The sequence below is a fragment of the Crotalus tigris genome, unplaced genomic scaffold (assembly GCF_016545835.1).
Source record: "Crotalus tigris isolate CLP2741 ecotype Arizona unplaced genomic scaffold, ASM1654583v1 scf7180000017591.2836849, whole genome shotgun sequence".
Classification (NCBI taxonomy): Eukaryota; Metazoa; Chordata; class Lepidosauria; order Squamata; family Viperidae; genus Crotalus; species Crotalus tigris.
The window spans coordinates 1,428,140-1,454,493 of NW_024096497.1; the positions used below are offsets into that span (position 1 = coordinate 1,428,140).

Genomic DNA, 26,354 nt, shown 5'->3' on the forward strand with positions numbered 1-26,354 from the left:
GTTTCGCTTCTGTGCTTCTGTGAGGGATGGAAGTTGTTAAAGGTTTCTACCAAAAATATTGCAATGATTTCATTTAATAGTGATGTTTTGGCAGAATGCATTAATGTAACAAACATATGATGTTTGCCCTTGTTTAGAACGAGGCAGCATGAATTAATAGCAGGAAATCTGAGACTCCTTCATGGTCAACATTCATGGCCTGGAGTTTAGCTTACATAAACAAATGTTCACAGCAGAAATTAGATGGCATATATTTTTGAGGTGAAGTATGGCAACTATTCAGTAGCCACATTAATTTAAAATAATTTCCTTTAACAAAATCAACTGAAATTATAGTTGGTTCTTTAATTGGCTTGTATCCATCAAAGATTGTGTTTTGTATATAAATATATTAAACTTGTATGATTAAATAAGTAATTGACTAAAGCAATTGAAATGAAATAATGGGTATGTGTCATCAAAAATGATAGCTGTTTATGTATATTGTACTTTATAATTGACAAAATTATTTGCAGTTTTGATGTTCATAATTATTACACAGCTATTAGTTTAGAAATTGAAAATTAGACTTGTAAAGAAATGTGTAAAACAAGACTGCTACTTTGATTTTATACTAAATTTGGGATCCCTAGCTTCTTGAAGAAATATTGTGTATTTATATAGGAGAAAACAAAGGGGAAAATATTTTTTTAGACTGTGACAATTCTTTATATGCTCATTTACATATTTATAAATTATTTGAATGTTGTTTAGTCAAGGACTCTACTGTAAAAATACAGTAACGAATAACATCTCACAAAGCCACTAGTTGGCTTAACTGATTTTTTTTATCATGGTGTTCATGCCTTCCTGAACATTAGTTTTGGGTGGGGGGATGTCAAATTGTTCTACAGCGAGGGGATTATTGCTAAGAACTCCATCCTCTAGGTCTCCTAATTTTTCAGTTTCAAGGATCCCATAGAGCTCTCTGTTGGCTAGTATGTATTGGCTGGCACTCATCCTGGAAGTAACAAGGCAATATTTATGGCTGCATTTCTGCCAAAAGACAATTAAAAAAATACAAATCAGTAACTTTAAGATGTTCTGGGTTGATAAATCTTTTCTTAGGTTGCAATAAAGGAGTGCTTTGGGATATATTACTACATCAGAAAGATGCCTAAGCATCTTTAACTCTATTTGGCCATATGGTTTACTCCTTAGATAGTAACTGCAATCATTGAAGCACTTAAAACTTCTCTTAAAGGTTAACATAGAACTCAATAGAAGGCTAATCTGGAAGAAACACTTCTGAAAAAAACGGGAAATTTAGCTAATTGTTGGAGATTTATTCAAAATGGAACATTTCAGATGATACTTAAAGTGTTTGACTGAGACTGGGGAAACCCAGGTTCAAGTCTATAATCAGTGATAGAAGCTTGCTGGTTAATTTTGGGCTTGGTAACTTTTTATTAGTTCATCATAACTTTGGGGGAACTGCTTTGGGGGGGGGGAAGGAAGAGGAAATGTTGTCTTTATGTACATCATCTTGTGCTTCAAGATATAAACCCGGATACAAATCTAATAAAAGCCAACAAAGGTGGCTGTTGCAATTTTTAGAGTTGCAAAGTATTAAGACATCTTTCCCAATAATAAAGGAGAGCATTTGTAGCTCAGGGTTGAAATGAAAGGTATTTTGTGTTCTCTGTCTTTGCTTGTTTTCTTGCAGACGTTTCAATACCCAAACTAGGTAACATCATCAGTGCTGGTAAGGAGTGGGCACTCAGGCACTCTGACAAATTAGCCATCAGTAGACACATAAACATTAACAACATCTATAAGACTATTCAAAAGAGACAGTCAATCAGCCCAAGGGGAACAAAAAGACCCAAGCATCTATCCACCAGCAATCAGCACCCAGATCAGCATAGATGAACTCCAAGGTCAATATCAGACCAACAGTCAAGTAAACAATAACCCCAGTCAAGAAACTGCCAAAGAAGCAAACAGTAAACAGCCCAACCAAAGAATCTCTAAGACCGCTCCCACCAACACCGGCAGGGCATGGCACTAGAATATAAACTGAGAGCAAACCCCACCCCTCACTAGCACTGATGATGTAACCCACTTTGGGTAATGAAGCATCTGCAAGAAAACAAGCAAGCTCAGAAAGTATCAAGGATCCTTCATCTTTCCCAATCATTTATATAAAGTCTAGAAAGACCTTATTTCCTCTTTTTTGTATTTATTGATGAAATCTCCATGGGAATGTTTCAGACACTTGAAGAGCACATATTGATTTATATATTTAGTATCCCATATTTCCCAAAGTTAAATAAACTAATTTAAATGTTAGTAATTTACTTTTATAACATATGAAATATAGAATGTTCGCAGTTTAATATATACAATATATAATTTATGGACCTTTTTCATTTCTATTTTTGTAAATCAAAATAAATTTAAAAATTGCTGTCTTGAACAAATGAAAGCAAAGAAAAGAAACTGGATCCAAAATACAGACAATATGCCTTGTCTGACATGGAAGTACCCTTTTCTATTTAGCATGCTTGTTTCAAAATATAAAAACCAATAATTCCTCAGAGAATGTCATGGCAAGTTCAGTATTCCAATTATATTTGGTGCCAATTGACAGTCATAAATATCTTCTTTAGAGCTGTTGAAAATACAGGGAATATATTTTGCAGAAGAACATGTTTTGAGTGCTCATATTTTCTTCTTAACATCTTTATCAACTAAATTTCAGTTCCTGTATTTAAATTTATTTGATACTATTACTTTATATAAAGATGATTTTTATTTCATTCTATTCTGCTATCGTATTTTATTATTTATATGTATCTAATGCATTACATCAGGAGTGTACCGGCCCGTGGGCCAAATGCGTCACGAAGAAACCGCACCCATCCCATTGCCGGCAATGGGGGAAAAGTTCCGATACATCACGCGATGTTATATGACATCATGAGTTTAACATGTCTGCACTACATTTGTTTAATATGTTTGCTATGCATATGGCATGATGTCACAAAAATCTTCAAACTTTCATTTCATTTGCCAATTGTGACATGGGGTATTTATTTTTATTAGGCATAAAGTCCCCATTCATCCTAACATCTAACAAGAAGCTAAGGAATTGTAAACTATAATACCTATGTTGCATTTCTAACTGTACTACGGTCCTTCTGAAAGGCATTGAAACACTTGTAATGTGAGTTGCATATCTCTTTTTTAAAAATCTGTTTTGTCTTGGTTTTGTATTAAGATCCACTTTGTCTATTGTGAAAATACCTATACATTAATTGTCAAGGCCAAAATATCAGGACCTAGGAAAAATAGTTCTAGGAGAATGCCCATCATATTAATAGCATATGAATTATTTGTGACCTGTGAAGGTTAGTAACAGTGATGTCACTTCTTTTTCATCTTCACAATTTCTGCTATAATACTTATGATACTAGATCACATTAGATCTTCTGTTTGAGATGCTAACAAAATTGTGTTCTAAAATGAGAATCTCTGGCTCTGAATTCTATGTAACAGTTGGCAATTAAACTGAATTTTGAAGGTGATGTGTGTCATAAAATAGTTTTTAACTTATTGGAATTACTATATTTTAATAGATAATGATAATAATAATAATAATAATATGATGATGATGATGATGATGATGATAAAGTTGAAAGGGACCTTGGAGGTCATCTAGTCCAACCCCCTGCTCAGGCAGGAAACCCTATACCATTTTGGACAAATGGCTGTCCAGTTTCTTCTTAAAAACTTCCAGTGTTGGAGCATTCACCGCTTCTGGAGGCAGGTTGTTCCACTGGTTAATTGTTCTAACTGTCAGGAAGTTTCTCCTTAGTTCTAGGTTGCTTCTTTCTTTGATTAGTTTCTACCCGTTGATTCTTGTCCTGCCTTCAGGTGCTTTAGGTGATTGTCGTTTCTATAATGTGAGGTTCTTTTTTTGCTTGGCAGTCCCCTGTAATGGAAGATGTATCACTCCTGGTTAATCTTTGAGGCTTCATAGTATAGGCTTTCCTGTCATAGCATTATTTATTGAATAATTTTTTTGAATGCAAACACTAGTTTACACAATTCTTTCTAAAAACATACTTCTCCTAGCTTTATTGTTTCTCTCTATGAAATTATGCCAGCCATACATGTTGAAAATATTACTATAAATTTTTTTAAACATAGCAATCACATATTTAGTTGTAAGATCTCCATGTCACATCTATTTACTTATTTTCATGAATGGAAGTACAAAACAAGAGACACCTATGATTATACCCCTATCTTCACCTCTTCAATTATATCCAACTTTCAGATACTTTATAGATTTAGATCTCTCGTGATAATGTTGCAGAGTTTTTCAACTTTGTTTAAAGTTTCTAGATTTAAACCAGTATCTCACTTGATTATATATTTTATCCCATTCTGTTCAGCAGCTCCAACCATTCATAATCCATTTTCTCTAAGGAATCAAAATAATGTATCCATAGTTTAGTACTCATAGCTTCCAGTGATATTTCCAGTTCGTCATTTCATTGTTTGTTATTTTTGCTGCCCAAAGTACCTGAAATACTATAATCTGAAGTCTAGTTTTCTTCTATCTGCTTTTTAAATTATTATTATTGTCCAGATCTTTTTAATATTAATCATTGCAGTATGTGCAGCTAATATAGCTTCATTTAATTTGGGGCAGTAACTCCTGTTAGGTAAATTTTGGAACCAAGAAAAATGAAATTTTGGAGTGATTCAATTTTTCATTGTCCATATCATTTCTATTGTTGTGGAAACTTTAGTCTTCTTGATGTTTAAATCCAGCTTTTTTACTTTCTTCCTTGACCTCTAGGATAAAATATTTCATACAGTGTTCATTTTCTGCAATAGAATGGTGTTATCTGCATATCTTAAAATATCAAAATTCTCCTACCAAATTTGACTGCAATTTCTGATTCTTTTAAATTAAAGTTGCCTCAAAATTGTTCTAAAGATGCTTTTCAAAAGGCAATTGGACTTTCTTTGTTTGTTTTTTCCTTGAAGTTGTTTCGCTTCTTATCCAAGAAGCTTCTTCAGTTCTGACTGAATAATGGAGAATAGAAAGATTTATCATCTGTTCATTAGCACTCTGAAGGTTGGTCCTTAGCTCTCTGAGAGTCACGAGGCTATTTGGGGTTTATCTGTGCCTCAGGCCTACCTGAATCAGAATGCAAATGGTTGTGGAACCTTCTTGGAAGAATTACAGTATATCCTTGAAGAATTATATCCTAAGAATCATTTTTGAAATGCCTTTTCTCCCTTCTGGCCATATAAATAAGATTTCTGAAGATTGCCTTCTACTTCCACTGGAACATGGAAAAGATTGGAGCAGCAATCCAACATACCTTTATACAACCAACTGTAGGGCTGTTGAAGAGGGATAAGAAATGTTTCTTTTTCCATGAAGTAGAAGTGAAGATAATTTTTTTCCTGAAAGACCTGTGTAGCTTGAGGACATAAAATAGGGTTTCTTTGTGCTCCTTGTCTTCAGCAATGAACATCTGGCAGTGAATGCTTTTGAGAGATAGGGAGTGGAACAGGTGCCTCAAAATTGCTTCCATGTATTAATTGAATAGATGGACCAATGCAGCCATGCTACACACCTGTTCCAGTCTTTAAGCAGTCTGTGTTCAAGTTGTTATGGGTTGCATATGCAGTAATTGATAAACAAGCATATAAATATATAGCAGAAAGATGTATTTTGAGCTTTTAAATATATTTAAAGAAAGAGAGCTATATAGCTTTACAGCTATATAGCTGTTCAAGGATTTCAAGTTTAGTATGTTGACTGCATTTATAAAACAAGATTGTTGGTTGAGCCTCATGATTTCATGTCAAAAAAGACAAGATAAGAATTTCTCTTCCAATTTTTGAGTATTCTGAAAGTGTCCAAATTATAAAAAAAAAACTTGAGATTAAAGTACACAACAAAAACCCATCCAATTTTGAAAATAGTTTTTTCAGCAATTGAGCAGGGAGTTTGGCTGTAAAAGGATAGAGAAATTTATCTTGGAGGAAAGCTAATTTATTTGGCTTTAATCTGAATTTCCTCTTATCTACCATGGGGACCTCTTCCTATAAGCAGAGTCATCAAAACACTCTCTTTATTGACCAAAAAGGTTCATTTGAATGAAGTCTCTGAAATCTCAAATAATAGCTGCTTTATTTTGTTATATGAGGAACAAAGAAGTTAGTTTCTTTCAGAAAGACCAACGTTTGGTTTTTTAATGAGACTGTCCAAGAAGTAAGGGGTTTATAATAGTGTTTAGATTATACACTTGCAAAAATAGAACAGTCTGCATAACTTAACTATTAATTTAGAAGATGAATTTCAGCTTTGTCTAGATTTTTCAGTTACATCTATAGACTGAAAATTGAAAGGGATGCAAAATAATATTGCAGGTCAGATAAGGCAAATACATTGAATTAGAAGAGAATTCCAACATTAATTTTAATGAATAAAACAGAACACCATTTTGCAAATAAAACTATAGTCCTAACATTAATGGTTTATAGCAGTGTTTCTCAACCTTGACAATTTTAAGGCATGTGGACTTCAACTCCCAGAATTCCACAGCCAGGCTGTGGAATTCTGGGAGTTGAAGTCCACATGCCTTAAAATTGTCAAGATTGAGAAACACTGGTTTATAGTTCAAAACAGAATATTTAGTATAATTATCATTTCTGCAATTATAATTTTAAAAATACAGCTAATCAAAATTGCAAAGGAGCTTTAAATTCTGAATTCAAATCCTGATATGGTTAAATCAATGATTAACAGTGGTTAAAATCAATGAAAGCTTTAACTACTGTTAAGCTTAGGGAAATTTTAGAGAAAGTAGCAATTTCTTAAGGGTTCCCATGTTGACACATTTGCAATTTTATAATTTGTTCTGATAATTATACACAATTAGAAAATGGTAATTTAGGAGAGTTATTGTATAATATTTTACAATTTTATAGTAACTCTCTTAAACCACCATTTTCTAAGAATTTATAAAAAGGAAGGGTGGATCATATAATCAGTTTCTCCTTTAGAATAAATAAAGTGCTTTTTCAAATAACTTGCATATTGGGTTTCTGGGTATAGAAATATAATAAATAACTCAACAAATTTTATTGTATCAATATAAATATCCCAAGATAAATCAAAATCCATCTTCTTTAGATGGCTTCAATCATATGTGTGACAGGTAAATAGAAATCATATTTAATAGCAGTATGTTTTGGGAAGTAGATGTGGGGGAAAACATGAAGGTGCGTTCTTGCAGATTTTCCAAACATGTTATTAAGTCCATTTTTGGCAGAGATAATGTTAAATTATATTGACTTGGTGTAGCCCAACAAAAAAGTTATGTAAATAAGCAATTTACTTATTGAAATGTTAAAAATAAATCTATCGCTTTCTTCTTTTGGTTATTTTTTAAAAAATGTTGGAAAATATTCTAGCATTGAAGAAACATTTTATGCAAAATGGAATGCTTGTAAATCATTGTGACAATGTCTAGATTTTATAACCCAACTAAACAATCATTACTTGATTGTGTTGAAATATGAGGAAATACTAATGTTAGTTTGTTTAAATGCAGAATATGTTGCATGTTTAAATAACTTGATATTTTATATGTTTTAAAAGACTTGTAGAAACGACCTCTTTTTACAAATGTATTTTATTCCATAGCTTGTCCAAAAATGTTTAATTTTATGTACAGAGGATAAAAACAGATGGTTGTGACATAGCTATTAAAATCTAAGAAACATGATATCTAAGTATATTTTCTGAATAAATATTAGGAAAACAATGTAGCTCTTTGCTTGTTTATGTTGGTAACTTCAGAAGTATTGGTAAAGTATAGTATGCTATGTATTTTTGTTTTCAGAAGAATTATATCTAAATCGTAAGTAAGGTGGGAGACAGGACAGAACAGAATAGAATAACAGAGTTGGAAGGGACCTTGGAGGTCTTCTAGTCCAATCCCCTGCTCAGGCAGGAAACCCTATACCATTTCAGACAAATCTCTTCTTAAAAACTGCCAGTGATGGAGCATTCACAACTTATGGAGGCAAGTTGTTCCACTAGGTTAATTATTCTAACTATCAGGAAATTTCTCCTTAATTCCAGATTGCTTCTCTCCTTGATTAGTTTCCATCATTGCTTCTTGCCCTCAAATGCTTTGGAGAATAGCTTGACTCCCTCTTCTTTGTGGCAATTCCTGAGACATTGGAACACTGCTATCATGTCCACTCTCGTCCTTCTCTTCATTAAACTAGATACCCAATTCCAGCAACCGTTCTTTATATGTTTTAGCCTCCAGTACCCCAGTCTTCTTTGTTGCTCTTCTCTGCACTCTTTCTAGAGCAGTGGTAGGCAACCTCTGCTCTTTTAAGACTCATGGATTTCAACTCCCAAAATTCCTGAGTCAGCTATTGAAGTCCATGAGTCATAAAAGAGCCGAGGTTACCTACCCCTGTTCTAGAGTCTCAACATCTTTTTTACATTGTGGTGACAAAGCTGGATGCAGTATTCCACGTGTTGCCTTACCAAGGTGTTATAAAGTGGTATTAATACTTAACGTGATCTTGATTCGATCCCTCTGTGAATGCAGCCTAGAACTGTGTTGGCTTTTTTGGCAGCTGCAGCACACTGCTGGCTCATATTTAAGTGATTCCCAAGATCCCTTTCACAGTTACTACTATTGAGTGAGGTACCACCTGTACTGTACCTGTGCATTTGGTTTTTCTTACTTTTTTCCACCATTGAATTTTATTTTGTTAGATAGTACCCAATGTTCAAGTCTATCAAGATCCTTCTGTATTTTAAGCTTATCTTCTGGAGTGTTGGCTATTCCTGCCAGCTTGGTGTCATCTGCACATTTGATGAGATAAAGAATTACAAAGTAAAAAACAAGAGAAAGAAATGTGAATGTTTAATTTGACTGTATATTGGTCTACAATGGTTATTTTCTTCCATTTGATTTCATAATTACATCACTTCACCAAAGGGTGATGATTAATTATATCAACATGTTCACTATTAGATGCTTCGTAAAATCGGGGGGGGTTTTTTTGCAGTTGTTTATTTCTGCTGCTAACTAAACCTTTTTGTTCTATTATTTCCTAGATTCATGAGAAATTGCATCACTATGAAAAACAGAGCCCCGTGCCCATGTTGCACGATGCATCAGCTTTGGCAGATGATGTAAGTGTGTATGAAATGTCTATTGATATCACAGATTTTAAAGACTGAAAGCAGTGGATAGAATAAGCATATGAAGTAGATCAGTGGTGGCGAACCTATGGCACGGATGCCAGAGGCGGCACTCAGAGCCCTCTCTGTGGGCAGTCGCACCATTGTCCCAGTCATAGGCCTTCAGCTGGGTTTTATAAAACCTTTTTGCTTTAGGCCTCCACCACCGTGTGCAAAAAAAAAAAAAAAAGGTTCAATCAGTCAATTTCAACTTTTCGTGGGGAAAAAAAAGATCTTCCAAAGTTGGAATGATTGATTGAACTTTTTAGTCCTACCCAGTCTGCTTTTACCACCGCAGCCATGCCCACCCAACAGGCCACACCCAGCCAATGGGCCACACCCGCCCGGCACCCAATGATCTATAAGTGGGTTTTGGGTTGCAGTTTGGGCACTCGGTCTCTAAAAGGTTTGCCATCATTGAAGTAGATCATCTGAAATAGAGAACAGTTTCTAAAGAACTATGGTCATAAGATTTATCATCTTGTTTTGAATTGTATTAAGTCTTGAATTCTAAAAACATGGCACTTTGAAGGGTTCTGGTTCTGCCTTGATAACCAAGATACATTTTATCATATATCTTGAAAAAAAAGTTTCCATCTAATATGTTAAGTGAATAGAGTATTGTTTTCCAAAAATACATATAGATGAAGTAGCTAATTAACTGAGAGAATAAGAGAAATTACTAATAATAATTAAAGAAATGAGACATCTTTTCTAATTACTTTCCTAATTGAAAATGAAATTATGCCAAATGGCACATTATTTAATTTATTGTTGCTACAATTTTATAGTAATTTTATCAAAAATTACAATTAAAATAAAAACAATAAAAAAATAAAGGAATTAGGACACAAAATAGTACAGAAAATAAAAAAAAATGGAAAAATATAAAAAATAAGAATACAGTAAAGAAAAAGAAATGAAATATATAAATAAATGCATCCACTTCATCAAAAGTATAAACAATTTTAGTAATTTTATCTCCTTTTCTTAAAATGCAACAAATGATCTCTTCTTTCTATATCCTATCTCCTATCTATAAACAAATCCTTAAAACATTGTTCAGTCCATGTCAGCTAAAGTCCATTAAAGTTTAGAAGAGATACCAATGTATCAGTTTTAACTTTGATTAAATATACCAACTTTATATTCCTTCCTTTTGCTTTTAGCAATCTTGAGCTTTAATCATTTCAAATAATGTCCTAGAAGTTGATTTCTTTTCATTTTTTTGGTCCCTTCTCACAAAATTGTTAAAATTTTACACCTCTTTGTAAATCCAAAAAAAGAATCCAATATAAGAATGTTATACAGATCCCTCTCTTGTTTTTTTTATTTGTATATCCCTTTTAACTATTAAAACATCAATTGATTTTATTAGTACAGTGGGGCAAAAAAGTATTTAGTCAGCCACCAATTGTGCAAGTTCTCCCATTTAAAAAGATGAGAGAGGCCTGTAATTGTCATCATAAATAGACCTCAGTTATGAGAGACAAAATGAGAAAACAAATCCAGACAATCACATTGTCTGATTTGGAAAGAATTTATTTGCAAATTATGGTGGAAAATAAGTATATGGTCAATATCAAAAGTTCATCTCAATACTTTGTTATATATCCTTTGTTGGCAATGACAGAGATCAAACGTTTTCTGTAAGTCTTCACAAGGTTGGTACACACTGTTGCTGGTATGTTGGCCCATTCCTCCATGCAGATCTCCTCTAGAGCAGTGATGTTTTGGGGCTGTCGCTGGGCAACACGGACTTTCAACTCCCTCCAAAGGTTTACTATGGGGTTCAGATCTGGAGACTGGCTAGGCCACTCCAGGACCTTGAAATGCTTCTTACGAAGCTACTCCTTCGTTGCCCGGGCGATGTGTTTGGGATCATTGTCATGCTGAAAGACCCAGCCACGTTTCATCTTCAGTGCCCTTGCTGATGGAAGAAGGTTTGCACTCAAAATCTCACGATACATGGCCCCATTCATTCTTTCCTGTACACAGATCAGTCATCCTGGTCCCTTTGCAGAGAAACAGCCCCAAAGCATGATGTTGCCACCCCCATGCTTCACAGTAGGTATGGTGTTCTTTGGATGCAACTCAGCATTCTCTCTCCTCCAAACACGACGAGTTGTGTTTCTACCAAACAGTTCTACTTTGGTTTCATCTGACCATATGACATTCTCCCAATCCTCTTCTGGATCATCCAAATGCTCTCTAGCAAACTTCAGACGGGCCCGGACATGTACTGGCTTAAGCAGGGGGACACATCTGGCACTGCAGGATCTGAGTCCCTGGCAGCGTAGTGTGTTACTGATGGTTGCCTTTGTTACGTTGGTCCCAGCTCTCTGCAGGTCATTCACTAGGTCCCCCCGTGTGGTTCTGGGATTTTTGCTCACCGTTCTTGTGATCATGTTGACCCCACGGGGTGAGATCTTGCGTGGAGCCCCAAATCAAGGGAGATTATCAGTGGTCTTGTATGTCTTCCATTTTCTAATTATTGCTCCCACAGTTGATTTCTTCACACCAAGCTGCTTGCCTATTGCAGACTCAGTCTTCCCAGCCTGGTGCAGGTCTACAATTTTGTTTCTGGTGTCCTTCGACAGCTCTTTGGTTTGAGGTTGTGGACAGGTGTCTTTTATACTGTTTGAGGTTGTGGACAGGTGTCTTTTACACTGATAACAAGTTCAAACAGGTGCCATTAATACAGGTAATGAGTGGACGACAGAGGAGCCTCTTAAAGAAGAAGTTAGAGGTCTGTGAGAGCCAGAAATCTTGCTTGTTTATAGGTGACCACATACTTATTTTCCACCATAATTTGCAAATAAATTCTTTCCAAATCAGACAATGTGATTGTCTGGATTTGTTTTCTCATTTTGTCTCTCATAGTTGAGGTCTACCTAGGATGACAATTACAGGCCTCTCTCATCTTTTTAAGTTGGAGAACTTGCACAATTGGTGGCTGACTAAATACTTTTTTGCCCCACTGTATATCCACCTAGCAACTTTTCCTATATCATTCTTCTAGTCTGTTATTTTTAAATCCACTTTCAGATCAATCTCAATCTTATCTAGTAAAAATTGTTCCTCTTCAACATGTTTTAAACCACTGGTTCTCAACCTTTTTAATGCCGCGACCCCCCAACCGGTCGTAAGTCGAGGACTACTCAACCGGTCGTAAGTCGAGGACTACTCAACTGGTGCAGCACCGTTTGCAGAATGGGACTTTTGGCGGGCTCAGCAGGGCAGAGACAGCCTGGACAATTCCTATTGGCTTTTGAAAGCCAATAGAATTAGACTCTATTCAAGAGAGTCTATTCTATTGGCTTTCAAAAGCCAATAGAATAAAAGGGAGTAGCACAGCTAAGGAAAAGGGGGAAAAAAATGGCAGACTGCGTTGTCCCGTGAAATGGTTGTTCGACCCCAAATGGGGTCCCGACCCACAGGTTGAGAACCACCGTTTTAAACAAAGTCTAATTGTAATCGCAAACATTCATAAAATTAACCAGCTATTAACTGGGTTCCTAATAGCTGAAAATCAATCAATTTTTGAAAATTATCTGAAAATTAACTATGGGTAGTCTTTTATTTAGGACTGGCTGTTTAATAACTATTCAAACTTAATAATGGCTCAGAAAGGGTGCTTTACAGTCCATAAAGCATTTCCAGCTATTATAAAATACCAGGTTTTCCCATCTCACATGACTGTTATCTATGTGCTTGGCAACCTGTTTACACAACCAGTGGCCAAGTACCTTAATGATCACATGATGACAATTTGCAATCTTCTTTGCTGACTTCTTTGGCAAGTCAGTGGGAAACCTAGCAGGGAAAGTTTCAAGGTCCTGTCTCCTGCTTCCCCTCCATTCTCCTCCATGCCCAGGGGCTGCAGATATCCTTCATCTGTCTCCAGAAATGAAGTTCAGATTTTCAAGATTCCTGCTTCATTTCTTCATCCCAGTGCAGGAGTTTTCCCCATCCATGCATGGAAGGGAAATTCTGCATTGAGCTGGAGAAATGAAGTGGGAATCCTGGAGATCCAAGCTCCGTCTCTGTGCCACACGACAAGAGTTCCCTTCTGCTCATAGAGGGAACTTCCTGCCCTCCTTTGCTCTTTTGCTTCATCCACCTAACCTATGAGGTTGCTTTATGACTAGGAAAACCAGGATTTTAGCAAAAAAATCATGTGGCATCTCACTTAACAACCGCTTTGCTCATTGATGGAGATTCTAATCCCAATTGTGGTCATAAGTTGAGGATTACTATATGCGAACCCAGTATCATTTTAGATATATACCAACCATGGTTTGAGCAAGATTGCTGTTTCTTCATCTCCCAGTGTCTAAATCCATCAGAGACCACTGTCTGGCAATCTTTGTGAGTATTTACTGTCTGGAGCACTTGTGGGCAACTCCTTGTCTGGAAAGGAATTATAAAGAGCTAATCTGCTTTCCAGTTCTTCATTCCAATCTTTTTATCAGCTCCACTTTTAGCAGGGTTGTTTTAAGTTTGCCATTTCTTCCCTGGAAAGAAATGTCCTCTGGTGTCACTAGAATTGTTATTAATAAAAATCAACCCTGTATTTTCTGATTGTGTGCATAGTTGTGTAAATTGAACATGAGATGCTGGGAGAAAAATTAAACTGATTTAAAGGAAAAATACATATAGTGATGCATACTTAATGACAATTTTTGATACAGTGCTGTAATTTTATTATAGACTGACACTTTCACTCATTTTTATTTAAACATTTTTAAATAGAAAATGGGGAGGGTGTGAAAACAACTTTTTTCTTTTTACAGGTCATAATCATTGGACTGGATGATTATAGAATGTTAGCTTCTCTGATTATGGATTTGCAGATATAAGTTCTGTGGCATGCATATTGTTGTATAACGAGAATGCAATTATTGTTATATGAAGTTAGAGCTTCTTGCTATATTATCTAGATCACTGCTTTGGATTATACTCCGACATAGTTGAGTTCATTTTCAAAGACTGTTTAAAATGCTTGAATATCTGGAGATTTGATTCTAATTACATCTCTGTGATTCACTTGTCAGACATTAAAAAAGTATTTGCTTCTTGTATACAAACATAATAAAATCTGGAGTAGTAACACAACAGAAGCACCATGATTCTGTAATCCAGCTCTAAACAATAAAAGCTACTGTGGATTTTTTGGAAGCAGTGCAGATTTCATCTCTTCACTCGCAAGCTAGTTTTTATAGACCACTATAAGTTTGATCCAACCATTTTTACAAGCAGTGCTTTGTTTGCATGCAAAGGACCATTCACTTAGACGAGTGTTCTGGGATTTGTTCTTATTGCTATAAATCAGAATGTGATCTGGGTGCTGCTGCCAGAAATGGTCACTTAACTCAAATTCAGTTGAAAGACTTGCCCAGAAAAGGACAGAAAAGGACAGAAAATGAAGAGCAGTGATTGATTATCTGTTTTCCTTCATGCTAAAACTACTTGAAAGTAATAAATTTGAACAAGACTGATTTTGGGTTGTCATCAACACATTGAATAAGACAATCTATTGGCTAATGTTCTTTGGGTTGTTTTAATCTCCTTCACAGCTGGCTGAAGAACTGCAGAATAAACCACTAAACAATGAGATCAGAGAACTCTTACAGCTGCTGTCCAAACCTAGTCTGAAGGTAAGGATGTACCCGTTAAGCTACAGAATTGCTTACTCCTCTGTTTTCAAAGTATGGTGACATTTCTATGAATATTCTTGTGTTCATGTGTACATGCAGAATTGCTAGAATAAAATGCTGAAGGGAGATAGAGAAAAAAATCTATAATATAGTGCATTGTTTGATTGTAACTTAATAATAGATTTTATATCTTATACCATACAGACAGAACAAAAAGCAATAAAGTTTTAAAACATAAATATAAATATTCATAGCTAAAAATTCATTTCATTGCTACCATCCAAAATCCTTATATGAAAGACTGTCTCAGCTTTATTGCTATTAAGCCAAATCTTCCTACATTCTTAGAGTAATATCAATTTTGGACATGATAATAATAACAATAGTAATAATAGAGTTGGAAAGGAACTTGGAGATCTTTCTAGTCCAACCCCCTGCTCAGGCAGGAAACCCTATACCATTTCAGACAAATGGTTGTCCAGTCTCTTCTTAAAAACTTCCAGTGTTGGATTATTCACAACCTCTGTAGGCAGGTTGTTCTACTGATTAATTGTTCTAAATGTTAGGAAATTTCTCCTTAGTTCTAGGTTGCATCTCTCTTGGATTAGTTTCCATCCATTGCTTCTTATCCTGCCTTTAGGTGCTTTGGAGCAGGGGTCCCCAATCCCCGGTCCATGGACCAGTACCGGGCTGTGGCATGCCAGCAACCGGTTCGCGCAAACAAGTAAAGACCCATCTGTGGGATGCAGGTAGCACATAAAACCACGCACTCTCCTGTCCATGGAAAAAACCTCTCTTCACGAAACCGGTCCCTGGTGCCCAAAAGGTTGGGGACCGCTGCTTTGGAGAATAACTTGACTTCCTCTTCTTTGTGGCAACCCCTGAGATATTGAAACACTGCTATCATGTCACCCCTAGTCCTTCTCTTCATTAAACTAAACATACCCAATTCCAGCAACTATTCTTTATATGTTTTAGCCTCCAGTCCCCTAATCATCTTTGTTTCTCTTCCCTGTACACTTTCTAGAGTCTCAACATCTTTTTTACATACTGGATGCAGTATTCCAAGTGTGGCCTTAAGTGTGGTATTAACACTTCATGTAATCTTGATTCTCCAGCATGATAGATGTAGCATCCACCAATGGGTAATCAAAGCCTTCCTGCTCAGTTTAGATTAAGACCAAACTTTAGCCACGCCTCCCTTGGGCGGTCCTTTCCCAGTTTTGTCTTAGTTTCAGCTCAGTAGGACACAACTTTGGTAGCTCCTCAAATAGCATACTTTAAATAGTCAGATTTAGGATAGATAGGTTTGATTTTTCATTTAGTTTTGTGATTAGTTAATTGCAGTAGCTAGTATTTGTAAGAAGACAGGATTTCAAGTCAGTTGGGAGCATTCGTCCCAAAGGGCCTGCCTGGCCTCGCGGATCGCTAGGAGCTACGCCTTGGAGTAGCGAGTTCAGCTCCTAGCAGCTGTTTGGCGCTACGATGGGAGTTTCCTGAGCACCTGGGAGCGATTTCATGAGTGCTCCGGAAGATCGGGTCGAAGGGCCGAGTTGCCTCCTTCTTGCCTCATGGCCATGAGGCTCCAGCGACGATCGGGCCGCAGCTTGCCTGCGCAGCATAAACGCAAGTGCTTGGTTGCCTTATAGATAAAGGGGGAGAGAATAGGCTATTTCAAGCTCCCTTGGGCTCCCTGAAAGGGCAAAAAATGGGCTTGTGGAGGCTTAATTTGAGATTGGCCTCGCAGGTGTCGCCATTTTAGGTGGCAGGGAGACTCGCCTAATATGGCGACGCCATTTTGAATACGGTGCTGAGTGTGGTCGCCATCTTGAAGAGGCTTACATTCAAGGCTGATATCAGGCCGCTTACTTCCAGTAGCCTAGTGTGTTAGACTCTCAAGGGGGTTCATCAGGCATATTTATTCCACCTTCTTTCATAAGGATTCCACAGGAGGGAGGGGTATTCCTTATTCTGATCCTTGTGGCATCACTCACAACCAATTTTATTGCTAGCTTTAATTCTGTGGGAGAATTTAACAGACCTGTTTTCATTAGCTCGCGGCGCTCTGTCAGCAGGTCCTAAGCGGACAGTTCTAGGGAGCTGTCTGGCTGTTTGCCATTGTGGTTGTCTTAGGGCGCAGGAAGCTTCCCTCCCGGATAACTTGATTTGCGTGTTTACCCCCATTCCAGGGCTTCTCCTATCTGGAAGTTCCAGTGCGCAATGGCAGATGGTGAAACTCCTCAGACTTTGCAGAGTTCTGATGTTCCCCCCACAGTCTAAACGCAGATCTTCTGATTTGAGCACGGGGGGGGGGGGGGAGAAAAAGGCTAAAACCAAGCATTTAACCACTAAAGAACCCTCCAGAGTGAGAGGCCTCGAGGAGACATCAGGCACTGGAGAAAGAATTCTCCAGAGTCAAAGGCTCAGGTCCAGCGAAACTGAAGTGGTTCCTCCTGCTTCACTGGATAGTTCACCATTTGAGCCTCCACTAGTGCCATCTTATCAAGCCCCCAGAGCTTGGTCTCCTCAAGGGGGAACTGAACAGGTCGGTCTCTCTCCTCCCCTTCCCATTTCTCCACCTTCCACTCTTACTCCTTCAGTTCCTTCTGCTTCTATCACCCCACAGACTTCTCAAGCCACCGCAGCTGGTATGGGTTCTGCAGAGCAAAATTTATAGGCACAACAATTCAATTCTTTTATGCACCAGGCCTTCTATCAATTTATGGCATCTTCCATGGGTCAAAGGTCTTCACAGATACCATCTCCTCCTCCTCCACCCTTACCCGCATGTCGCACTGGGCAGCTCCAGTCAGCTGGCTCAGGTATTTCTGAGACTTCGTCTCAGCTAGGTGAGTCTGAGTCTGTGGACCTGGAGACAACTGACATTCCTATGTCTGAGGATGAAGAGGTGGATCCGGATCCGACCCCAACATCGGGTCTTTTTGATCACTCTCTATTTAGATCATTATTGTTAAAGGCCTGCACCACGGCCAATTTGTTTACAGAGCAGGAGCCTAAACCATCTACCTCTACTGCACAGGAGTCTAATCCTTTGTTTGTGGTACAGGTTGTGGAGGAAAAACAGGTTCCTTGTCCAGCTGTTTTCTGCACTACGGTGGAGAAGCAGTGGACCTCTTTGGCCACTCTACCTCCACCCAATAGCACGGAAAAGAAACTGTTTAATGTTTCATCTACATTCTCTTCCCTCCTAGAGGTACCTACAGTGGATGCTCCCTTAACCTCTTTGTTCTCCACATCCACGGTTCCTGGAGACATGGCAGAGAACCTTAAGGCGGAGGATAAAAGGTTTGAGTTTTCTCTCCGCAGAACTCATCAGGCCTCAGCCTGGGCAATCAGGGCGGCAACATCCTCGTCGTTTTTCGCGAGGACTTCCATTATGTGGATCCATGAGTTACAAGCTCTAATTCCTCCGGATCAGGTGCGTGCGCAACAGACCTTAGGTAAGCTAGTAGCTGTTGCGGAATATATGGCAGATGCATCCTTCCACTCAACCAAGTATTCCGCTAGGTCTATCGTGGCCATGGTAGCATCTCGCAGATTGTTATGGCTCAAACAGTGGAGGGCTGATCTAAAATCAAGGTGGCATCTAGCTACAGACACCTACAGTGGTACTCAATTGTTCGGTCCGGTCCTGGAACCGTACCTAATAGAAGGGAAGGACAAGTGAAAGACCTTGGCTCACCCCTCCAAGAAGGCGAATAGGAGACCCCAACAAGAATTTCGCAGGCAGTCCTTTCATGCCGGAAGTTCTTGGGAATGGAAGTTCTTTCAATCAGGGCAGTCCTGGGATTGGCCCAGAGGTTCCTGATCCTTTCCCCCCAGACAGGATTGCCAACAGGACCACCAGAGTTCAGGAACCAGGGGTCAATTCCAAACCAAGTGTCCCTTCAGAGGAGCTGGGGGCCACCCATACAGGAAGTCTAAGTGACGCCAAATTGGATCCTCCCATAGGCGGTCGCTTAGCTCTGTTCAGCGACACTTGGGAGGTCACCACCAATGATACCTGGGTAAGGGAGACCATAAGTTTCGGTCTAGCCCTAGAATTCAGATCCATTCCCCCAGACCGCTTCATTCAGTGTCCGTCCTCAAGGCACGCAAGCAAGGCCGAGTTAGTATCCAAGGCCATATCCCACTTGTTAGAAATAGAGGCCATAGAACCAGTACCTCTGGACCAAAAGGAAAAGGGGTTTTATTCCATTCTGTTCATGGTTCCCAAGGCCTTGGGGGGTTGGAGGGTGATTTTGGATCTGAAGGGACTAAACTACTTCCTAACTTAGAGGAGGTTCAAGATGCAGTCCCTCAGGTCCATTCTGGCCAGCATCAGGAAGGGAGATTTCCTCTCCTCCATAGATTTGACAGAGGCTTATCTTCATGTCCCCATCTGACCCCAACACCGCAGATTACTTTGGTTTTGCCACGCGTGCAGACATTATCAGTACAGGGTCCTACCCTTCAGCCTATCCTCGGCTCCTCGAGTGTTCATAAAGCTACTGGCGGTATTAGCAGCACATCTCAGACTGATGCCTGTGCGAGTGCAGTGCTACCTGGACGATATAATTATCCAGTCTAGTTCTTTCTGTTCTGCCCAGATAGATTTACAGATCACAATAGATACACTCCAGAGGCATGGCTTCTCCATGAATTTCAAAAAGAGCCACACCACTCCGATCACTTGGATCTTACATCTAGGGGCAGTGATAGATTCAAACCAATGCAGGGTTTATCTCTCCCAGAAACGCAAGGACAGCATCAGATCTCTAGTTCACAAGATCCAGAGAGAGAAGGTGGTTCCACTTGTCCAGCTGTCTCAGCTGTTGGGAAAGATGATTTCATGTCTGGGAATAGTGCTGTGGGCAAGATTTCACTCCAGACATCTCCAATGGTTCTTACTCCCTTTCCAGAAGCGGAAGATGAGTGCTTTCACTCGGAAAGTGAGAGTTCCACATTACACACTACTGTCACTCCAATGGTGGGCATCGGCGGCTATACACAGGGGGTCCCTTTTCAAGGAGCCTCACAGACTCATCCTGACCACGGACGCCAGTCTGTTCGGATGGGGCGCACACATAGAGACACACGGCACAGGGCCAATGGTCCCAGTCCGATCTCGCACACAACATAAATTGGCTAGAACTCAGGGCAGTACACCTGGCACTTCGCAAATTCTCCAACATAGTAACAGGGAAACATGTCCTGATAATGACGGACAACGTCGCAGCCAATGCCCAAGTCAACAGGCAGGGAGGGACCAGGTCTTGGTCCCTCATGCAGGAGGCCCTGGCACTGGGTCTTTGGGCAGAGTCCAATCTGGAATCCACCAGTGCAGAACACATATCCGGGGAGGCAAATCACCAAGCCAATTCTCTGAGCAGGGTAAAGGTAGACCACTCGGAGTGGCGCTTGGATCCATCTCTTTTCAGAGAGATATCAGACAAATTCGGACAGCCTCAGGTGGACCTGTTTGCCTCACCAGCAAACACTCAACTGCCCAGATACTTCACGAGGTTTCTGTCATGGGGGGCGGAGGGAACGGATGCTCTCCGCAGCAGGTGGCCCAGGGGCCTTCTGTATGTATTCCCTCCACTTCCACTGATTCTAGCTCTCATCCGAAAGCTTCTCTTAGAACAGGCAGAATTAATCTTGCTGGTCCCACACCGGCCAAGGCGACCTTGGTTTGCCGACCTTGTAGATCTGTCGATCTCCCCGCCATGGAAGATGCCCCCACATCGCATCTCACTCAGTCAGGGACAACTCCAACACCCAGAATCACAGTGGCTTCAACTAGCTGCTTGGCACTTGAGCAGGAGAGCTTATCTAAGCAGTCCTATTCATCTGGAGTGATTTCCGTAATTCAAGCCTCCAGACGTCCTTCAACCAATAGGATTTATGATGCCACGTGGAGACATTTCTACGCATGGTGTAACACTCAAAAAATTGACCCGTTGGCTGTCACCATCCCGATTATATTGGATTACCTTTTAGAGGGCCTGAACAAAGGACTGTCTCATAATACCATTTGCAGACAGATTGTGGCATTATCCACTGTGCTCACTTGTGAGAACCAGGTCCAGTTATCACATCACCCGGCAGTTACGGCCTTCCTTAAGGGAGCCATTAACACTGGTCCTCCTGTGGTTCATAGATATCCCACATGGGACTTGCCAAAGGTGCTGCAAGTCCTCACTGGGTCTCCGTTTGAGCCCATTAGATCTTGCTCTCTTCACTTTCTTTCTTTGAAGGTAGCCTTTTTGATAGCCATCACATCGGCAAGATGTATTTCGGAACTGGCCGCGCTCTCGGTCAGGAGTGACCTGTGTATTTTTCTGGATGACAGAGTGGTCCTCAAATTGGATCCTTCTTTCATTCCAAAAGTCAATACCTGGTTCCATAGGTCTCAGGATGTAGTTCTTCTGGACTTTTGTCCGCGTCTGTCACATCGCCTGGAAAAGCTATGGCACACATTGGATGTGCGCAGAGCTTTGCATAACTACTTTAAACGAACGTCAAAATTTTGCAGGATGGAGGCACTGTTCGTGTCATTCCAACCTTCTTCCATGGGCCTGAAGGTGTCATCTTCAACCATTGGAAGATGGATCAGGGCATGCATCTCTTATGCATATAAGGCTCAGTCTCTCCCGGTTCCTGCCAACATCACAGCTCATTCAACGCGTAGCGCGGCCACATCTGCGGCCTGGTCTACCCAGGCTTCGGTTGAGGAGATTTGTAAGGCAGCCACCTGGTCTTCCCTCTCTTCATTTATAAGGCATTACAAGCTTGATAAGTTCGCTGCGACAGATGCATCCTTCGGCAGAAGGGTCTTGCAGCAGGTAGTTTCTACTCACGAATCACAAGCCTAGACTTTCCCTCCCGACAGGGACATGGGTGGCTTTGGTATGTCCCATCGGTGGATGCTACATCTATCATGCTAAAGAAGGGGCATTGTCTTACCTGAATGCCTTTTCTCAGCATGAAGATGTAGCATCCACACCCACCCTTAACAGTCAGTCTAGGCAGATGTTTTACAGGAGGAGCTATTGTGTCAGACCTCATGAATGCTTTGCCTCGTCAAAACTGGGAAAGGACCGCCCAAGGGAGGCATGGCTAAAGTTTGGTCTTAGTCTAAACTGAGCAGGAAGGCTTTGATTACCCATCGGTGGATGCTACATCTTCATGCTGAGAAAAGGCGTTCAGGTAAGACAACGCCCCTTCTATTCCTCTGTGAATGCAGCCTAGCACTGTGTTGGCTTTTTTGGCAGCTGCAGCACATTGCTGGCTTATATTTAAGTGATTACCCAGTAGGACTCCAAGATTTCTCTCACAGTTACTACTATTGAGCAAGGTACCCCCTATACTATACCTGTGCATTTGGTTTTTCTTGCCTAGATGTAGATCCTTACTTTTTTCACCACTGAATTTCATTTTGTTAGATAGCGCCCAATGTTCAAGTCTGTCACGATCCTTCTGTATCTTAAGCCTGTCTTCTGGAGTGTTGGCTATTCCTGCCAGCTTGGTGTCATCAGCAAATTGGATGAATTCCCCATCTATCCCCTCTTCCGAATTATTGATGAAGATGTTGAAGAGCACTGTGCCCAGAACAGAGCCCTTGTGATGACCAAGGGCACCGTACAGAGCAAAACAGTCAACTGGCAGTTCAAACCGCCCTTTATTTGCTCCTATTTTCCCCAAATGCTCCCACATTTCTGGCTAGCCCCAGAACAAAGTAAGACACACACACACCTTCAGTAGCCTCTGGCTGCAAGTAGTTTCACATACAGTTAGATTAGAAGAGTAATTTACTCAAGGCCATGTAGATAACAAGGAATGAAACATACATCCAAAATCTAACGAGTCTGTGAAAATACAAGTTTGCCTGAACAGTTTCAGAAGAGAAGCCAAAATATAATCCAAGGTCTTTGAACACCAAGTTTGTCAGCCAGTCCAATAGTCAGAGTTTCAGGGTTTCCAAGCAGAAATCACAACACAGAACAAGAGATCAGAGAGTTGTTTCCAAGATCAGCAACAATACATAAAACTCCAAGATATCAGCATTTGTTCCCGACAAATGTCCCTCCCCACAGCGTCTCCTTAAGTCTCAGTCTCTAGGTGTGCCTTGTGGAGAGGGGTGGGGTGCTCTCCTCCTGAGTGGTTGAGCTGCCTGTGTTGTTCCCTCCTTCTCTCCACTCTCCGTGTTCTAGGATCAGGAGGGGGTGGCCCTTGCTCATTGCCTGAGCTCTGTCTCTCCTGTTCATCCTGTCCCAATCCTGAAAGGCCCTGGCCTGCCTCGGCCTGCTCTTCCCCACATTCCTCTGAAGCCACAGACACCTCTCCCTTGACTTCCTTAGGGTCCTGTTCCAGCTCATTTTCCTCAGCAGATTCAGGCTCGAGGCATGACAGCCTGGGGCACCGCACTACACACTTCCCTCCATGTAGATGCAGTTCGATTGTGGAACACATGCTGAGTATGGCTGGTCAGCCAGCTGTAAATCCATCTGGTGGTGATGCTGTCTAACCCACATTTTTCTATCTTATCAAGTAGTAGGTTTATCAAATGCCTTACTGAAGTCCAAGTAAATTATATCCACAGCATTCCTCTGGTCCACTAATTTTGTCACCTGGTCAAAGAATGCAATAAGGTTTGTCTGGCATGATCTGTTTTTGACAAACCATGTTGGCTTTTCATAATGATTTTGTTAGCCTCTAGGTGTTCGCTGATTCGTTGCTTGATTATCTTTTCCAAGATCTTCCCAAGTATTGAAGTCAGGCTGAAAGGTCTGTAGTTTCCTGGATCCATTTTTTTTCCTTTTTTGAAGATGGGAACTACATCAGCTCTTTTCCAGACCTCTGATAGGTCCCCAGTGTTCCAGGATCTTTGAAAGATATAGTTCTGAGATCACATCTGTCAGTTCCTTCAGAACGTTGGGGTGTAATACACCTGGTTCTGGTGATTTGAACTCGTCTAAGGTGGATAGGTGCTCTCTTACCATTTTCTTGCCTATTTTTGTTGTTGTTAATTGCGAAGTTATGTCTGACCCATTGTGACCCCATGGACAACGTTCTTCCAGGCCTTGCTGTCCTCTTCCATCTTCTGGAGTCCATTTAAGCTCACGTCTACTGCTTCAGTGACTCCATCGAGCCATCTCATTCTCTGTCTGCCTATTTTAACATGTTTCTAATCTGTTTTTTTATGGTACTGTTTTTGATAGGTTGGACTGTTTTTTCTCTTTGTATAAAGACAGATACTAAAAACAAGTTAAGTAATTTTACTTTCTCCCTGTTGCTTGTCACCTTCTTGCCACTTTCTCCCACTATTTGACCAATCATTTCCTTAACTTTTTTCTTGTTTTTTACATGTTGAAAGCAGTTGTTTTTTACTTTTGTTGCAAGCCTTAGTTCATTTTGAGCCTTAGTTTCCTCATCTTTACAGGCTCGGGCTGTTTGCTGATATTCTGCCTTAGTTTTGTTCCCCTCTTTCCACTTTTTATACTTGTTCTTTTGTCTTTCAATTTATGGGAGTTCTTTATGCAGCATGCTGGTTTCTTTTGAGAGCTGTTATTTTTCTTTTTTGTTGGTATTGTGCTAGATTGGGCTTTTATAATCTCTCTTTTCAAAATTTCCCAACTTTCTTGAGTTGTTTTCCTCTTGAGGAGTCTCATCCATAGAATCCTTCTCAAGCTCTCTCTAAGTTTATTGAAATTAGCTCTCTTAAAGTCCAGGACCCTAGTTTGATTATGTTCTATTGCTTGTGCTTGCATAATGTTGAATTCCAATATTGCACGGTTCCTGTGACTTCCACACCCTTCTATCATTTAATCCCTGTTAGTGAGAATTAAATCCAATATGGCTGATCCCTTAGTTCCCTTCTCTACTTTTTGGGATCTCAGAGGTCATCTAGTTCAAGCGCTTCTTCAATGTAGAATCTGCTAAAGCAGTTTGGACAAATGGCCATCCAGTGTCTATATGCAGATTTTAACAAAACATATCCAAAGAATTTACCAAAACAACTGGAGAGAATCTACAGGTTTATTCAGTCTTGTAAGTCATTAAACTGGGTCTTGAAGCAAGGAACCTCAGTTAACATAAGTATACATGTAAACATGTTACACACAAAATGCTGTCAGTGAATCTGCATTTCTTCCTTCACCTTGGTTTATAAGTGTAAAAATGACCTTTGAAGTATTGCAGTTCCACATTCAAATACTAGGCTCTCACATTCCATAAGCCATAATGTTATTTGTATTGACATGCAATTTGTGTAGATCCGCCCAAATGAAAGGTAAAAAATATATGAACCTTGCCAATTGTAATATATTAAATAAAGCAAGAATAAATAAACCATGGTTTATTATGTGTTAATCTAATTATTGTGTTGGGTCTCGATTCGCCCTTATTAACTTCTATTGGTTTTCATTTCAACAAGAGCTAAGTTCAGTTTGTAATAAACTGACTTGGTTTACATTCAGTTATGCTATCACTTTCACAGGTACACAAATTTATCTGGGCTTAGAAGCTAGGTAGAGTGGGGTTCGTCTAGCACTTGAATAGGAAGCCTCTATGAATTACAAAGATTGTTGGCTGGATGTGGAAATGACAAATTCATATTTCCATATTGCTGCCAAGAAAATGATCTGAATAGGTCCATCATGTGATCCTGAATCTTCATTTTGAAAAGAATTCACCTTTTCAAATTTATCTGGTAAATTCTTCCATGCTAAACCCTATCACGTGGTGAGGATAGTGCTTGGTTTATAGTGACCTAGTTTGGGGGATTCTTAGCTTTTGCAGTTTCCGCTTAAGTAGACATTTCTGCTTCTAAAATATGTGGATTAAAATAAAAGTTGTGAAAAACAGTAGAAACAGTATGCTTCCTAAATGCAATTTGATGAGGTACATAGGCCAAAAGCATAGCATTTAGATGAATCTTTTGAGGCATTACAATGATAATGGTGTTGGTATGTATCCAAAGGAAAATTGGCATGTGTGTGGCTAATGTAGGAGACACATCATGCTTTCCTGCGTCAGTGTTAATAACAACTGGAACATTACTGCCTCGTGCGATTAGCAATACACTGAATTAATTTTATGTTTTAGAAAAGAGAAAGAGCTCCATTTATCAGGATGAAATGTTCTAATTCTGTTACACTTTGTGTATGATTTTGGGAAGGACTTCAGGAAAAGCATAGACTTCTTATATCCCAATTGTTAAATAGTTGGCAGTCAGATTGCTGCAAATAAATTCAAAAATCAGGGCAAATACATCAAGCAATAAATCTATAGTTTTGAGAATGACAAAAAAATTAAAAAAATTAATCAAGCAGTCTTCTGAAATTGTTCAGGAAAGAAAACCAGAACAGTTCAATTCCTTAAAGTAATATAAAGTAAGAAAAAAA

General features: G+C 39.4%; 1 protein-coding gene across 7 annotated transcripts in view; it reads left to right on the forward strand.

Moving 5' to 3' along the window:
- The window catches only part of MPP7 (membrane palmitoylated protein 7), an 81,382-nt gene that overhangs the window by 24,413 nt on the left and 30,615 nt on the right, over positions 1–26,354 (forward strand). For 6 of the 7 annotated variants that reach the window (XM_039363883.1, XM_039363900.1, XM_039363910.1 and 3 more), the window contains exons 4-5: positions 9,161–9,238; positions 14,866–14,946. In XM_039363883.1, the coding sequence (XP_039219817.1) occupies positions 9,161–9,238; positions 14,866–14,946 (159 nt within the window). Of the gene's footprint in view, positions 1–2,920; positions 3,209–9,160; positions 9,239–14,865; positions 14,947–26,354 lie in introns of those variants that run through there. The other variant, XM_039363934.1, reaches the window with a different exon arrangement.